The sequence below is a fragment of the Osmia bicornis genome, unplaced genomic scaffold (assembly GCF_907164935.1).
Source record: "Osmia bicornis bicornis unplaced genomic scaffold, iOsmBic2.1, whole genome shotgun sequence".
In the NCBI taxonomy this organism is placed as follows: domain Eukaryota; kingdom Metazoa; phylum Arthropoda; class Insecta; order Hymenoptera; family Megachilidae; genus Osmia; species Osmia bicornis.
Window position 1 is genome coordinate 14061 of NW_025791209.1, and position 19146 is coordinate 33206.

The 19146-nt window shown below is 42.5% G+C and overlaps 1 protein-coding gene across 1 annotated transcript; it reads right to left on the bottom strand.

Annotated features, from left to right (window-relative positions):
* Positions 1-13331: 13331 nt before the first annotated feature.
* Positions 13332-17138, bottom strand: LOC123988877. The gene has a single exon (XM_046289633.1). It carries the CDS (start codon positions 17136-17138, stop codon positions 13332-13334), a length of 3807 nt encoding a protein of 1268 aa, XP_046145589.1.
* Positions 17139-19146: the final 2008 nt, after the last annotated feature.

Below are 19146 nucleotides of genomic sequence, written 5' to 3' on the forward strand. Positions count from 1 at the left end.
TATCTAATGTAGATATAGTAATGACGATAATGTTACAATCTGTGCATTGATCTGTGGGAAGTGATCAGTATATTACATTATATCTAAACAAGATATAGTAATAATGATATTGTTATTAAATGGTCTGTGGGATTAAATCAGTATATTACATTACATCTGATGTAGATATAGTAATAATGGTATTGTTATTCAATGTACATTGGTCTGTAGGATTAAATCGGTATATTAAATTTCATCTGATGTAGATATAGTAATAATGATACTGTTATTAAATGTATATTACATATCTAATGTAGATATAGTAATAACGATACTGTTATTATATGTACATTGATCTGTGGGGCGGTATCAGTATATTACATTATATCTAATGTAGATATAGTAATAATGATATTGTTACCAAAATTACATTGATCTGTGGGAAGGGATCATTATATGACATTATATCTAATGCAGATATGATAATAATGATATTGTCATTAAATGTACATTGGTCTCTGGGATTAAATCAGTATATTAAATTTCATCTGATGTAGATATAGTAATAATGATATTGTTATTAAATGTATATTACATATCTAATGAAGATATAGTAATAACGAAAAGTTAGTATCTTTACATTGACTCTGTGGGAAGGATCGAATATTACATTATATCTAATGTAGATATAGTAATAATTGATATTGTTATTAAATGCATATACATATCTAATGTAGATATAGTAATATCGATACTGTTATTATATGTACATTGATCTGTGGGAAGGGATCAGTATATTACATTATATCTAATGTAGATATAGTAATAATGATATTGTTACCAAAATTACATTGATCTGTGGGAAGGGATCAGTATATTACATTATATCTAATGTAGATATAGTAATAATGATTGTTGTTACCAAAACTACATTGATCTGTGGGAAGGCATCAGTATATTACATTATATCCAATGTAGATATAATATAAATGATACTGTTAATCAATGTACATTGATCTGTGGGAAGGAGTCAGTATATTGCAGTAGATATGATGTAGATATAGTAATAACGATACTGTTATTAAGTGTTTATTACATATCTAATGTAATGACGATAATGTTACAATCTGCGCATTGGTCTGTGGGAATGAATCAGTATATTACATTACATCTGATGTAGACATAGTAATAATGATATTGTTATTAAATGTATATTACATATCTAGAGTAGATATAGTAATAACGATACTGCCATTATATGTAAATTGATCGGTGGGAAGGGATCATTATATTACATTATATCTAATGTAGATATAGTAATAGTGATATTGTTATTAAATGTACATTGGTCTGTGGGAATAAATCAGTATATTACATTACATCTGATGTAGATATAGTAATAATGATATTGTTATTAAATATATGTTACATATCTAATGTAGATATTTCAATAACGATACTGCTATTATATGTACATTGATCTGTGGGAAGGTATCAGTATATTACAATATATCTAATGTAGATATAGTAATAACTAAACTGTTATTATATGTACAATGATCTGTGGGAAGGGATCAGTATATTACATTATATCTAATGTAGATATAGTAATAATGATATTGTTATTAAATGCATATTACATATCTAATGTAGATATAGTAATAACGATACTGTTATTATATGTACATTGATCTGTGGGAAGGTATCAGTATATTACATTGTATCTATTGTAGATATAGTAACAACGAAACTGTTATTATATGTACATTGATCTGGGGGTAGGGATCAGTATATTACATTATATCTAATGTAGATATAGTAATAATGATATTGTTACCAAAAGTACATTGATCTATGGGAAGGGATCAGTATATTACATTATATTCAATGTAGATATAGAATGAATGATACTGGTATTCAATGTACATTGGTGTGTGGGAATAAATCAGTATATTACATTTCATCTGATGTAGCTATAGTAATAATGATACTGTTGTTAAATGTATATTACATATCTAATTGTAGATATAGTAATAACGATACTGTTATTAAATGTACATTGATCTGTGGGAAGGGATCAGTATATTACATTATATCTAATGTAGATATAGTAATAATGATGTTGTTACCAAAACTACATTGATCTGTGGGAAGGCATCAGTATATTACATTATATCCAATGTAGATATAATATAAATGATACTGTTAATCAATGTACATTGATCTGTGGGAAGGAGTCAGTATATTGCAGTAGATATGATGTAGATATAGTAATAACGATACTGTTATTAAGTGTTTATTACATATCTAATGTAATGACGATAATGTTACAATCTGCGCATTGGTCTGTGGGAATGAATCAGTATATTACATTACATCTGATGTAGACATAGTAATAATGATATTGTTATTAAATGTATATTACATATCTAGAGTAGATATAGTAATAACGATACTGCCATTATATGTAAATTGATCGGTGGGAAGGGATCATTATATTACATTATATCTAATGTAGATATAGTAATAGTGATATTGTTATTAAATATATATTACATTACATCTGATGTAGATATAGTAATAATGATATTGTTATTAAATATATGTTACATATCTAATGTAGATATTTCAATAACGATACTGCTATTATATGTACATTGATCTGTGGGAAGGTATCAGTATATTACAATATATCTAATGTAGATATAGTAATAACTAAACTGTTATTATATGTACATTGATCTGTGGGAAGGGATCAGTATATTACATTATATCTAATGTAGATATAGTAATAATGATATTGTTATTAAATGCATATTACATATCTAATGTAGATATAGTAATAACGATACTGTTATTATATGTACATTGATCTGTGGGAAGGTATCAGTATATTACATTATATCTATTGTAGATATAGTAACAACGAAACTGTTATTATATGTACATTGATCTGCGGTAGGGATCAGTATATACATTATATCTATGTAGATATAGTAATAATGATATTGTTACCAAAAGTACATTGATCTATGGGAAGGATCAGTATATTACATTATATTCAATGTAGATATAGAATGAATGATCCTGGTATTCAATGTACATTGGTGTGTGGGAATAAATCAGTATATTACATTTCATCTGATGTAGCATAGTAATAATGATAATGTTGCTAAATGTATATTACATATCTAATTGTAGATATAGTAATAACGATACTGTTATTAAATGTACATGATCGTGGGAAGGGATCAGTATATTACCTTATATCTAATGTAGATATAGTAATAGATATGTTACCAAAAGTACATTGATCTATGGGAAGGGATCAGTATACATTATATTCAATGTAGATATAGTATGAATGATACTGGTATTCAATGTACATTGGTGTGTGGGATTAAATCAGTATATTACATTTCATCTGATGTAGATACAGTAATAATGATATTGTTATTAAATGTATATTACATATCTAATGTAGATATAGTAATAACGATACTGTTATTATATGTACATTGATCTGTGGGAAGGTATCAGTATTTACATTATATCTATTTTAGATATAGTAATAACGAAACTGTTATTATATGTACATTGGCTGGGGTAGGGATCAGTATATTACATTATATCTAATGTAGATATAGCAATAATGATATGTTACCAAAAGTACATTGATCTATGGGAAGGGATCATATATTACATATATTCAATGATATAGTATGAATGATACTGTTATTCAATGTCATTGGTCTGTGGGAATAAATCAGTATATTATATTACATCTGATGTAGATATATTAATAACGATATTGTTATTAAATGTACATTACATATCAAATGTAGATATAGTAATAACGATACTGTCATTATATGTACGTTGATCGTTGGGAAGGGATGATTATATTACATTATATCTAATGTAGATATAGTAATAATGATATTGTTATTAAATGTACATTGGTCTGTGGGATTAAATCAGTATATTACATTGCATCTGATGTAGATATATTAATAATGATATTGTTATTAAATGTATATTACATATCAAATGTAGATATAGTAATAACGATACTGCCATTATATGTACGTTGATCGTTGGGAAGGGATCATTATATTACATTATATCTAATGTAGATATAGTAATAATGATATTGTTATTAAATGTACATTGGTCTGTGGGATTAAATCAGTATATTACATTACATCTGATGTAGATATATTAATAATGATATTGTGATTAAATGTATATGACATATCAAATGTAGATATAGTAATAACGATACTGTTATTATATGTACATTGATCTGTGGGAAGGTATCAGTATATTACATTATATCTATTTTAGATATAGTAATAACGAAACTGTTATTATATGTACATTGATCTATGGGAAGGGATCAGTATATTACATTATATTCAATGTAGATATAGTATGAATGATACTGGTATTCAATGTACATTGGTCTGTGGGAATAAATCAGTATATTACATTTCATCTGATGTAGCTATAGTAATAATGATACTGTTGTTAAATGTACATTGGTCTGTGTGAAGGTATCAGTATATTACATTATATCTATTGTAGATATAGTAATAACGAAACTGTTATTATATGTACATTGATCTGTGGGTAGGGATCATTATATTACATTATATCTAATGTAGATATAGTAATAATGATATTGTTATTAAATGTACATTATTCTGTGGGATTAAATCAGTATATTAAATTTCATCTGATGTGGATATAGTAATAATGATATTGTTATTAAATGTATATTACATATCTAATGTAGATATAGTAATAAGGATACTGCGATTATATGTACATTGATCGGTGGGAAGGGATCATTATATTACATAATATCTAATGCAGATATAGTAATAATGATATTGTTATTAAGTGCATATTACATATCTAATGTAGATATTTTTTTTGTTTTTTTGTTTTTTTTTTAAGGAGGAGGGGAAATGCATTTCCGCACACCCGGGGGGCTACCAAATGGTACGACCACACCCGAGTAGTGTGGGGCTCCCCCGGAGGGAAGTACTTGCTTCCGGGTATACCCACTAAAACCCCTCCTCCATACCCACAGTTAACCCCCGGAGCCGGAACCTCGTTAGCATTACTTCGGCTCCGGAGCTGTGCTATTTACGCCTTAGCGGCGCGTCTCGGGTCGCGAGTGGAGTGCCTCAAGGCAGCCCTCTTCACGCTTGCGGCGCAGTATGTACTCGACATACCGCGCCACAGCGTCCCACCGTTGCTGGCTTTTGAGCATCACCCCGACGATGTTCTCCGGGGTGATGCTGTCGACGATGGCGCGCTCCACACCTCTCCTTTCGTCCGCAAAATAATCGCAGACGAAGAAGGTGTGGAGCGCATCGTCCTCCTCGTCGCCACAAAGCAAGCAGCGAGGCGACCCTACCTTCCGCATCCTGAACAGGTACTTACGGAAGTACCCGTGTCCTGTCAGGAATTGCGTCAGGTAAAAGGTCACCTCGCCATGGCGACGCGACGACCACTGGCCCAGGTCTTGGATCAGGAGCCGGGTCCACCGTCCTTTGGGACTAGCGTCCCAACGCTGTTGCCAGCGCCCGATCGTTTGCTCGCGGGCTTGCTCCGCGGCGTCCGCTCGTCCAATTTCAGAACTCTGGAGATATATCTCCTTTCGCTCTTGGGCGAGCAGATCTATCGGGATCGTGCCGGCAACAACTAGCGCCGCGTCTTCGGACACTGTGCGGTACGAACACGCAACACGCAGTTCCCCGCGGCGCTGGACGGCGGCCATCCGAGTCCGGTACTTCTTTACCCTAAGAGCGTCCGCCCAGATTTCTGCCCCATAAAGCAGGGCTGCCTGGACGGACGTCAACAGGAGTCTCCTCTTGCACGGCTTCGGGCCTCCCACGTTCGCCATGAGACGACTCAGAGCCGCCGTACTCTGTACGGCCTTGTGGCAGACCCTGCGAATATGCTCCCAGAAGGTGAGCCGGTTGTCCAGCATCACCCCCAGGTACCTCGCAGAGCTGCTGGTCTGTACAGGCTGAGTCCCGACCATCATCGTGATGGAGGTGGGGATTCTTTTCCTTGTGAGAATCACGATCTCCGTCTTGGCAGCAGCCAACTGGAGACCGTGTTCTTCCATCCACCCGTTGACCCTGCGCAATACTTGGTTAAGCGTAAGTTGGGCCAACTCGGGACTCCGTGCCGTAATGACGGCGGCGACGTCGTCGGCGAATGCGACGAGGAACGCGTTGTCGGGCATGCCCAGGCGGAGCAGGTTGGCGCAACGTATATGACATTCCAGAGGTCAGGTCCCAACACTGACCCCTGTGCCGCTCCGGCGGTGACGTCCTTCATTCTGGTGCCCTGAGCTGTCACATACGACAGCCTGCGGTCCCTCAGGTAATCTCTCATCATCGTTGCGAGATACGGAGGTACCCTGAAGGACCGCTCGAGCGCGTGGAGCATGTCGCTCCACCTAGCCGAATTAAACGCGTTCCTCACGTCGAGGGTCACGAGGAGTACTATGGGCCTAGCCTTATGAGAGGCGGTTTCGGCCTGGCGTACTGCCCCGATCACCTCGGCGATCGCATCAATCGTGGAGTGCCCTTTCCTGAAGCCGTGCTGCCGGTGGGAGAGGCCCCCGGCTTGCTCAATAGCGGCCGCCAATAGCGGCTTGAGCAAGCGCTCCATCATCTTCCCCGCTGTGTCTAACATACACAGGGGGCGATAAAATGATGGAGAATCGGGGTCGCCTTTGCCCTTGGGAATCAAGGCAAGGCGTGCCAGCTTCCACCGGGCTGGGAAGACTCCTGCTCTCAGGCACCCGTTGTACATACCGAGCAAGAGGCCAGGACAGTTGCGCGCAGCTGCCTTAATCGCCTCTGCCGGTATGCCATCGGGGCCCGGGGCTTTACCAGATTTCATGCTGCGTTCCGCAAGCATGAGCTCCTCGGCGCGGAACGGCGGGATGTCCTTCTCCTCATCGGTCGGTCGAGGCTCGACAGTGACCGGATGTGTCGGAAAAAGGGCATCCACGACGTTTCGCGCCTTCCTCTCGTCCATGACCTGGGTGGGTGGGCGGAACTTGCCCATCACGAGCCTGTAGCCCTTCCCCAAGGATCCTGGTCCACTTCGTCGCAGAGCTGCTTCCAGCTGCGTTCCTTGCTCGTCCGGATGGCTTTGCCTAAGGCCTTCTTGGCGGCTTTGTAAGCCGTGGCCTTTTCCGCCACCTCGGGTCGGCAAGCGGCGCGTTGCGCCAACCTGCGCGATTGATGGCAAAGCCTCCGGAGCTCGGCGATCTGGTCATTCCACCAGTACGCCTGCGTCCTGCCTTTCCAAGGCCTCTTGCGAGGCATGGACGCGTCGCATGCGCTGTGAATGAGCCCTATGGTGGCGTCCACTAGAGCGTCCACCGCGCCGATATCATTGGCATCCTCGGGCACTGGTGGGATGTGCCGCGCGCCGTCGAGCAAGGTTGCGACGAATTTTTCACCGTCCATCTTGGCCGCGTTCCAGCCAGATGGTCGACGCGCGCTAGCAGCTGACTGCTTTCGCGTCGCGTCGATGAGCTGGAAGGTGATGTACTGATGATCACTACCGGTGAAGTCATCCATCACCTTCCAACCAACGGCTTTGCGGATCAGGTCCTCCGACACCAGCGTGATATCAGGGATCGAATACCCGAAGCCCGGGCGCCGGTACGCTGGTGTTGTACCGACGTTGAGGACGACAAGGCCGAGTCGGGCAGCCATCTCCAACACCAGTTTACCTCTGGTGTTTGGTTGCGGCATGCCCCACTCTATGGCCCGCGCGTTAAAGTCCCCGGCGACAACAAGTCCGCCGGAGATATCGCGCAAATCGTCCTCAAGGGCATCTAATGTAGATATAGTAATAACGATACTGTTATTATATGTACATTGATCTGTGGGAAGGAATCAGTATATTACATTATATTTAATGTAGATATAGTAATAACGAAACTGTTATTATATGAACGTTGATCTGTGGGATTAAATCAGTATATTAAATTACATCTGATGTAGATATAGTAATAATGGTATTGTTATTAATTGTACATTGGTCTGTGGGATTAAATCAGTATATTAAATTACATCTGATGTAGATATAGTAATAATGATATTGTTACCAAAATTACATTGATCTGTGGGAAGGCATCAGCATATTACATTATATCCAATGTAGATATAGTATAAATGATACTGTTATTCAATATACATTGATCTGTGGGAAGGAATCACTATATTGCAGGAGATCTAATGCAGATATAGTAATAACGATACTGCCAATATATGTACATTGATCGGTGGGGAGGGATCATTATATTACATTATATCTAATGTAGATATAGTAATAACGATATTGTTATTAAATGTTCATTGATCTGTGGGATTAAATCAGTATATTAAATTGAATCTGATGTAGACATAGTAATAATGGTATTGTTATTAAGTGTACATTGGTCTGTGGGATTAAATCAGTATATTAAATTACATCTGATGTAGATATAGTAATAACGAAACTGTTATTATATGTACATTGATCTGTGGGTAGAGATCATTATATTACATTATATCTAATGTAGATATAGTAATAATGATATTGTTAATAAATGTATATTACATATCTAATGTAGATATAGTAATAACGATACTGTTATTACATGTACATTGATCTGTGGGAAGGTATCACTATATTACATTATATCTAATGTAGATATAGTATTAACGAAAATGTTATTATATGTACATTGATCTGTGGGATTAAATCAGTATATTAAATTACATCTGATGTGGATATAGTAATAATGGTATTGTTATTAAATGTACATTGGTCTGTGGGATTAAATCAGTATATTACATTTCATCTGATGTAGATATAGTTTTTTTTTTTTTTTTTGTTTTGTTGAAGGGAAACTGCGGAAAAATCTTCCGGTGTTCAAGATCCCCAGGGCGGACCACGTGCCTCGGGGTATGTGGGATTCCTACCCACTAAAAAACCGCAAACCCTTTATGCGACTTTAGTCCCCCCCGGAACTGTTTATCACATTACTTCGGGGTGGAGTCGCCTGTTGCGCGTGTTTCCGCGCGCTGCTCTTCGAATGCCCTCACAACAGAAGGTGGCCCGTGAGGAGCTACTTCAACTTGTCGGTTTCATTCCCTAGACTGTATTTAGGGGATTCCACCGACTCTCCTCCTTCTTCTTCTGCTGGAGTAACCGTCGCACATAATTGGCGACGGCGCTCCAGGTCTGCAATGTCTGCAGCATCACCCCCACGATGTTGTCGGGGGTGATGGGGCCAACCTCCTGTTGGAGGGCATTTCTCTCGGCCGCCCAGCGTCCGCATCGGAAGAGGGTGTGCTCGGCACTGTCCCCTGCATCCTGGCAGCCATAACCGCACACTGGCGAGGTGGCCTTACCCATCCTGAACAGGTACGCACGGAAGTACCCGTGCCCGCTCAGGAATTGGGTAAGGTAGTAGTCCACCTCGCCGTGTTTCCTATTGAGCCAGGGGGCGAGGCTTGGAATTAGTCTAGCCGTCCAGCGCCCCCTTGCCTCTTCCATCCAACGCTGCTGCCAGCGATGCAGGGTGGCCTCTCGAGCCACCCTCTTCGCATCAACCGTGTCCTGGCCGCTCCTCTTCGCCTCATAGACCTGCTTGCGCTCGTGGGCAAGCAGGTCTATGGGCAGCATTCCAGCTATCACCAACACAGCTGGCTCCGCGACAGTTCTGTAGGAACTAGCCACCCGGAGCGCGCACCTCCTTTGAACCGCCGCTAGTCTGCGGCGGTACTTTTCGAAGCGGAGGGCTCCAGCCCAGATCTCCGCGCCGTACAGGAGTACGGATTCTACGGAGGTAATGAGCAGCCTCCGCTTCGCCGGCCTTGGGCCTCCGATGTTCGCCATGAGGCGGGCGAGGGACGAGGCGGTTGCTGCCGCCCTGTCGGCCGCCTGCCGTATCTGTGCCCAGAAGGTCCGCTTGCTGTCAAGCAGGACCCCCAGGTAACTAACGGCGGCCTTGGCGATGATGGTGTGGATCCCCACTTTAAAAGGTATCTCTGTGGGGATCCTTCGCCTTGACAGGACGACGAGCTCGGTCTTCTCCGTAGCTAAACGAAGACCCGCGTCATTCATCCACCTCTCGATCCGCCTCATGACCTGATTAAGGCCAAACTGCGCGCACTCCGTGTCGCGGGCGACAATAACTACCGCTATGTCGTCCGCGTAGCCCACCAGGAACGCCTCGCTGGGGAACTCGATCCGTAGGATGGCGTCGTAGAACGCGTTCCAGAGCTCCGGTCCTAAGATGGACCCCTGGGCCACTCCTGCAGAGACTTTTCTCCTCCGTCTCCCCTCGACCGTGTCGTAGACCAAGACACGGTCAGAGAAGTAATCCTCCATAATACGAAGGAGATAGTCTGGCACCTGGAAGGTGTTCTTCAGGGCCGCGAGTATCCCCGCCCAACTCACTGAGTTGAAGGCGTTCCTGACGTCGAGCGTGGCTACGAGGACGACACGCCAGCTGTGCCGGTTGCCGGATTCCGCCTTATCGGCGGCATCCAGGACCACCCGTACGGCGTCGACTGTGGACCTTCTGCGTCTAAAGCCGTATTGCCGATCCGATAGATCAATGTACTTTTGGTAACAATATCATTATTACTATATCTACATTAGATATAATGTAATATAATGATCCCTTCCCACCGATCAATGTACATATAATGGCAGCATCGTTATTACTATATCTACATTAGATATGTAATATACATTTAATAACAATATCATTATTACTATATCTACATCAGATGTAATGTAATATACTCATTTATTCCCACAGACCAATGTACATTTAATAACAATATCACTATTACTATATGTTCATTAGATATAATGTAATATACTGATCATTTCCCACAGATCAATGCACAGATTGTATCATTATCGTCATTACTATATCTACATTAGATACGTAATAAACACTTAATAACAGTATCGTTATTACTGTATCTACATTAGATGTACTGCATTATACTGATTCCTTCCCACAGATCAATGTACATTGAATACCAGTATGATTTATACTATATCGACATTGGATATAATGTAATATACTGATCTCTTCCCACAGATCAATGTAATTTTGGTAACAATATGATTATTACTATATCCACAATAGATATAATGTAATATACTGATACCTTCCCACAGGTCAATGCACATATAATAACAGTGTCGTTATTACTATATCTACAATAGATATAATGTAATATACTGATACCTTCCCACAGATCAATGTACATTTAATGACAATACCATTATTACTATATCTACATTGGATATAATGTATTATACTGATACCTTCCCACAGATCAAAGTACTTATAATAACAGTATCGTTATTACTATATCTACATTAGATATGTAATATACATTTAATAACAATATCATTATTACTATATCTACATCAGATCAAATTTAATATACTGATTTAATCCCACAGTCCAATGTACATTTAATAACAATATCATTATTACTATATCTACATTAGATATAATGTAATATAATGATCCCTTCCCACCGATCCATGTACATATAATGGCAGAATCGTTATTACTATATCTACGTTAGATATGTAATATACATTTAATAAGAATACCATTATTACTATATCTACATCAGATGTAATTTAATATACTGATTTAATCCCACAGACCAATGTACAATTAATAACAATATCATTATTACTATATCTTCTTTAGATATAATGTAATATACTGATCACTTCCCACAGATCAATGCACAGATTGTAACATCATCGTCATTACTATATCTACAATAGATACGTTATAAACACTTAATGACAGTATCGTTATTACTATATCTACATTAGATCTACTGCAATATACTGATTCCTTCCCACAGATCAATGTACATTGAATAACAGTATCATTTATACTATATCTACATCAGATGAAATTTAATATACTGATTTAATCCCACAGACCAATGTACGTTTAATAACAATACCATTATTACTATATCTACATCAGATGTAATTTAATATACTGATTTAATCCCACAGACCAATGTACATTGAATAACAATATCATTATTACTATATCTACATCAGGTGTAATGTAATATACTGATTTAATCCCTCAGACCAATGTACATTTAATAACAATACCATTATTACTATATCTACATTAGATATAATGTAATATAATGATCCCTTCCCACCGATCCATGTACATATAATGGCAGAATCGTTATTACTATATCTGAATTAGATCTGCTGCAATATACTGATCACTTCCCACAGATCAATGTACATTGAATAACAGTATCATTTATACTATATCGACACCGGATATAATGTAATATACTAATGCCTTCCCACAGATCAATGTAATTTTGGTAACAACATCATTATTACTATATCTACATTAGATATAATGTAATATACTGATCCCTACCCACAGATCAATGTACATATAATAACAGTTTGGTTACTACTATATCTACAATAGATATAGTGTAATATACTGATACCTTCCCACAGATCAATGTACATACAATAACAGTATCGTTATTACTATATCTACATTAGATATGTAATATTGTTCAGGAATGATGGAAATCCTGGATGGATTGCGCTGGGAAAGAATTTTACACTTACTGGTTCGGGTTTCACAAATTGATTTATTTGAGTCAATGATAAAATTGCGTGAACACGATGAATTGACAAATAATGATTAAGCGTACAATGATCAGCTTTGAATCTTTACGTACAAGAAAATGAATCGTCTGAATGATTTTAATTACAATTACAATGATTCGTTGTGAAGAATGATCTTACTTGAGTCGAGACATATAAATTATTGATTTGATCTGTCACCTGATCCGTTGAATTGACAATTGAATTGATCGGCAGTCGTGAACAATAAGCCCCGTTAATTTTATTAATTCGGCCCGCTACGGTGATGGTGCCCGTGAGCGCGTGCGAGATTGACACGTGGTTGGCGGCTCACGTTTCAATGAATTATTTGTAAGTGAACATTACCTGGTGATCCTGGTCGCTAGCACTGTTGCGAGGGATCGTGAGCAGAAGATTTGACTCGTGAACTGGGATGAATCGCACTTGAACACTTTTTTGAGACGCACGTGGTGATCGTTGTGAATCAGTGATCGATAATGGCGGCGTTGCGCGCGAGCCGGCGAGAAGACCCCTGCTCACGCGTTACCTAGATGGGCAACTCCCGATCGATAAATCGATCGACCGTGAGCGCCATCATGGCTGAGCGGATTCTCAACCATTTCCGCCCGCCATCAGCAACTCGTTGATGATGTTTCTGCAGAGGTGAGCTCAGCTTGATGGTGAACAGGCAGGATGACAAGCTTGGTGATCGGTCGGATGAGAGTCGTGGTTGCAGTCCTCACCGTTGCAACCCTGGTGAGGGCATCCTTGCCGGGGTGAACTTCGGTCACTCTTGCGAGTGGCCACTTGCTTGGTGGAAGATGCTCGTTCGTGAGCAGCACCAACGAGCCTGTCTTGATGTCGTTCGATGGATGATGCCACTTTGAGATCGATTGAAGTCTCTGCAGGTAGTGTCGAGACCACTGAGACCAGAAGTGTTGAACCCTCTGCTGGATCAGTAGCCATTTCGACAATCTGCCTGGTGAGACGTCGAGCAGTGATGGTTCTGGTATCGTGTTGAGCGCTGAACCGATGAGGAAGTGTCCTGGGGTGAGCGCGGAGATGTCGTCGGGATCGTCACTGAGCGGCTCCAATGGTCTTGAGTTGAGCACCGCTTCGATCTGTGTGAGGAGAGTGGAAAACTCTTCGAATGTTAGTAAGAGCTCACCAATTGTTCTCCTGAGATGGTACTTGATTGATTTCACCACAGCTTCCCATTTTCCTCCCATGTGAGGAGCAGCTGGTGGGTTGAACATCCATTGAGTGCTGTCAGCTGACAGAATCGATGCGATCTGTCGGTGCTCCTGTGAACTTGACGTGAACAGGCGTTTGAGCTCTGCCTGTGCTCCAATGAAATTTGTACCACAGTCAGAGTACAACTTGTGAGCGATCCCTCTTCGCGATGAGAATCTTCTGTAGGCTGCCAGAAATCCCTCGGTTGAGTAATCGCTGACAACCTCGAGGTGAACAGCTGATGAGGAGAAACATACGAACACGCAGATCCATCCTTTGATTGTTTTCGAGCCTCTTCCCTTTGAATTTTTCATTGTGATCGGTCCTGCATAATCGACACCGGTGTGAGCGAATGGTCGTGATGGTGTGACTCGACAGAGAGGTAGTTGACCCATCATCTGACGAGCACGAATCCCCCTCTGACGAGCACACACGACACATCTCAAAATGTGAGATTTTACAGGAGCTCTGCCACCGATGATCCAGTACCGTTGTCGAATGTATGCGAGCGTGAGCTGCGTTCCTCCGTGAAATGTTCGCTTGTAAGCATCTTCAATGATGATCTTCGACAGGTGAGCGTCCCGTGGGAGGATCGCTGGATGTTTTTCATCCCTGCTGAGCGCTGTATTTGTGAGTCTTCCTCCTACTCGTATTGTTCCCTGCGAATCGATGAAGGCGGTGAGGCGACTGAAGGGGTGAGTTGCAGGCAGGGTTGAGCCTGAGTTGAGCGTCTTGATTTCGCTGGTGAAATACAAGTGTTGAGTCGCGTGAATCCAGAAGAGCTGCGCCTTCTCCATGTCGCAGGATGGTATGATGATCACAGGAGGAGTTTCGAGCTTTCTCTTAAGCCGTGAGGCACACCTGAAACAAAGTGCAGTCAGTCTATACAGCTTAATAAGAGATGAATATTTGTAAATGAGATCCCAATGATAACTTAGCTTTTGAGCTGAAGCAAAGAGTGAGACATTGGGTCTCACTTCGAGCTCGCTGTTTAAAGTTGAGAATTCCTTTTGCTCTGGCCAATGATCTCGATTTCGAGCCATCCATGGAGGACCTTTCCACCAAAGCTCGAATCGTTGAAGTTGATCTGTCGAAATGCCTCGGGAAGCACAGTCGGCTGGATTAGAAGTACCTGGAACATGCCTCCAATGCGCATTTGGAGTGAGTTCTTGGATCTGAATGACTCTGTTCCGAACATAATCCTTCCAACGTGATGCTTGCGATTTGATCCATATGAGCGAAACTTGAGAATCCGTCCACAGGTGCGTTGCATTGATCTTTACCTTGAGTGTTGATTGAACATATTTTGTGAGTTTTGCCAATAGGAGTGCTGCAGACAACTCCAATCTTGGTATTGTGAGCCTCTTCAGTGGTGCAACTTTTGTCTTAGAGCAGACAAGTGACGTCATTGAGTCGTTGGACGGAGAGCTAACGGTGATGTAAATCACCGCTGCCATGGCAAGTTGAGAAGCATCAGAGAATCCATGAATTTCTACAATTGAATTGCTCCATGTGTTGAACCATCTTGGGATCGATAGCTTGGCCAAGCTGTTGAGATCTTCTCTGATGATGAACCATCGTGATACAATTTGAGACGGTAATGGATCGTCCCAATTGATTTTGTGTAGCCAGAGTTCTTGCAATAGTATCTTTGCTCGTACTATTACCGGTGAGACGAAACCTAATGGATCAAATATCCGAGCCACTTCGGACAATACGAGGCGTTTTGAGCACTTACTTGGTTGATCTGTGATCGTGGATGAAAAGCCAAAATTGTCGGTTTGAGGCATCCATTGAATTCCGAGTAATTTGGTAGTGCAGTCGTCAAATGATATGGGAGCTGACGATTGTGTGGATGACGAAACAGCCCGTAGAAGATCTGGGTGAGTCGCATGCCATTTTGCGAGTGGAAATCCGCCCGCGTTGCACAATGCAATCAGCTGTTGAGCGACCTCCACAAGTTCCGAGATTGAGTCTGCTCCTCCAAAGATATCGTCCACATATCTGCCATGTGTGAGCGAAGGCGTTGCCAGAGGGAATCGATGACCCTCATCGTGAACAAGTTGCATGAGTGCTCGTGTCGCCAGGAAGGGAGCCGCCTTTGTACCGTACGTGACAGTTGTGAGCTGGTAAGGGATGACATTGCGGTCTTCATCGATCCAAAGGATTCGCTGGAGACCCCAATCATCCTTGTGAACTGCTACCTGGCGATACATTTTTGTGATGTCTGTGGCAAAAATGTGGTGATAATGGCGAAGCCAAATTAGAACATCTGTAACATTCAAGAGCAAATTAGCACCAGTATGCATTAAATCGTTGACTGATTTGCCTGATGTCGTAGCCTTTGATCCGTTGAATACAACCCTGAGCTTGGTTGTTGAACTGTCGAGGCGTAGAACTCCATGGTGAGGCAAATAATATGGTTGAAAATGAGCAGAGGTTTGAGGTGTTGAACCGTCAGAAGAGACCCTCAACCCTCCTGATGCTGAAGCATCATGTGCCAAGGTCATCTCCCCATCAGGCCCAACGTTCTCAGCCTCTCTTGATGAAATTCTTTTGTGATCTGGAGCCTTTACCATGTGTCCTAATTCTTCGTACTCTTTCATGAACTCGACGTAGAGCTGGTTGTATGTTGAATCCTTGGAGAGTCGTCGCAAAGTGCTTTGTAGACATCTTTGAGCAATCTTGTGTGAATTGCCTAAGAGCGATGCTGGTGCCTTGAGTGGAATGCGAACGATGTACCTTCCAGTGTGATCACGAGTGTGAGTCGCACAGAAATGTGATTCGCATTCTTCTTCCTCCGGAGTGAGCGTGCTTGGAATATCCATTGGTGATTCCTCTTGAACCCAGAATTTGGTGAGCAGCTCTTGCAGATTGCTCTGGTCGTCTTGAGCAACTGCAAAATGTGAATAATGAGTGTTTGAATGTGATTCGTTGACTGGGCCAATGACGAGCCATCCAAAAATGGAAAGTTGAGCAATTGGTGTTGTTGGTGAGCCCTTGATGATATTTGGCTTGATGATCCTTCCGTAGAAATCCGCTCCAATGATTAAATTGACTGGTCGTGGTGTCAAGAAATCATTGTCCGCCAACCTCAATTTTCTAATGTGAGGCCAATCCGGAGTTCTCATTGAGAACGATGGCAGGATTGTCGTTACGGCTGTGAGCACGTGAGCCTGGATGCAGACAGTCTGTTGTGAATGCATCGATTGGAGTATGACGGTGACCACACCCTTTGTTTCAGTTGATTTTGTTCCACCAACACCAATTATTGTGATGGATGATCGGTGTCTCCGAAGGTTGAGCTGGCTGGTTAATTCTTCGGAGATGAAAGAGAGTTCTGATCCGGAGTCGATGAGCAGACGAACGTTGTGGAGTGTTGAGTCGGTCTTGAGGCGAGCCTGAGCCGTTGCGAGGAGCGTGAAATGAGCGGTTTTGGTGACGACTGCACCTGCATCTTATTCTGAGGCTTGAGCAGATGAGGAGGCCGATCTTGATGAGCCGGCTTGAGCTTGCGCTGCTTTCGGCTCGCCTTCGTGAATCATCGTATGATGTTTCTCCCCGCAGTGCTTACACTTTTGAGCTGACTTGCACGCTCGCACGCTGTGCCTGCCCAAGCAATTGTAGCACAGGCGCTTGTCCTCAATGGTTTGAGCTCGCACTTTGGGCGTCATGCTCCTGAAGAGCGCGCATGCCACAATGTAGTGTTGCCCTCCGCAACAGTCGCAACACTCGAAGGGCGATGGCCGTTCTAGGTGGGGCCTTTCGGTGGTGCGAGGAGCTGACGGGCGAGCTTGAGCTGCAGGCCTTGCTGCGACTGCTGCGTGAGCTGGCCTGCTTGTGATCGTCTGCTGAGCCTTCGGTTGAGCGGGCTTACTTTGAGCGGTCTTGCTGGCCGACGCTCTCGCCTTATCATGGGCCAACTGCTCCAGTGTTCTGATGCGTGAGGTGATAAACTCCATGGCCTCCTGGAAAGATGGGTACTCGGTGGTGACTCCGAGGGTGGTCTCCCATCGCTCTTTTGTGGCGTGGTCCATCTTCCGGCACACCTGATGGACGAGCAGGCAGTCGCCGAGCTTACCTGGCTCGATCAGGTTCTGCACTGCGTGCCGAGTTTCCATGGCGGTCGACATGAGCTGACTCAATGCCTTAGCGTGATCTTGATCCATCGGCAGTGAGACCAATTGATCAAGGTGAGCCTGGATGAGACGCCGCTTATTCTCATAGCGCTGCTTGAGCATTTCGAGAGCTGCGGAGAGTGATGAGCCGATGAGCGGTAGGCTGGCCACGATTTGAGCCGGTTCTCCTCGCAGGCAACCCTTCAAGTAGTAGAATTTCTCTACTTGATCGAGCTCTGGTTTTCCGCACACTACGGAAGTGAACAACTCCAGGAAGGACGGCCACTCCGTGTAGTTGCCCGTGAACCTTGGCAACGCGATGTCGGGCAGCTTTGACTTGGAATAAGTCACCTTTCCTGATTGAGCGGACGGTTGAGCTGGCAGTTCCGCTGATCTCTTTGCTATGATCTTTTTGGCCTGAGTGCCGATCTGCTGCATTTGATAGTGGCAGTCCTCCGTGAAGTACGGGTGATCTGCCTGGGACTTCGGCCACACCACCTCAAAGTGTGCGTGTTCCTTATTGAACACTTTGATGGCCTCGTCGAGCTGAGCCTTGGCGTCGTCCAGCTCCTCCTTGGAGAGACGCTCTGCTTCTTCCTTGAGGGAAGTCAGGATGTCGTGAGCATTGCGGAGCCGTCCCTTTTGAGTCCGCACTTTGAGCTGCAGCTCGATCGGCAGTTGATCCGTAGCCGTTGAGCGCGTTGCATGTGAGTGCGGCGACGGTGTGCGGCGAGCTGGTTCCGTTGCAACCAGAGCGGGCGATGAGCGGCCTGATGCGCTCTTTTCCGGCACCTCCAGCGACTCCTTTGAACTGTCCATTTCGCTCCATTTCTCTGAGCTTTTCCCTTGGTGAGCCATTGATGATTAGTGATGAGCGGGTTGATCAGACTTGGTGAGCGTTCGTTGGATCGATCTTCCTTATCGACTGCGGGTGAGTCGTCTGAGCGCCACCTGGTGAGTGGCGAGAGTGTCAGTGAATTTGAATGGAAGAGAAATGCCAAGATGGCCGACCACCGAAACCGTTACGAACACGAGACAAAGACTTGAGACGAACAATGATCAATGAGCAATTTTTGTGAAAACCGAGTCCAGCATG

Coding starts and splice junctions, on each gene's coding strand:
- LOC123988877 (XM_046289633.1), bottom strand. CDS start 17,138: ATGCATTCACAACAGACTGTCTGCATCCAGGCTCACGTGCTCACAGCC.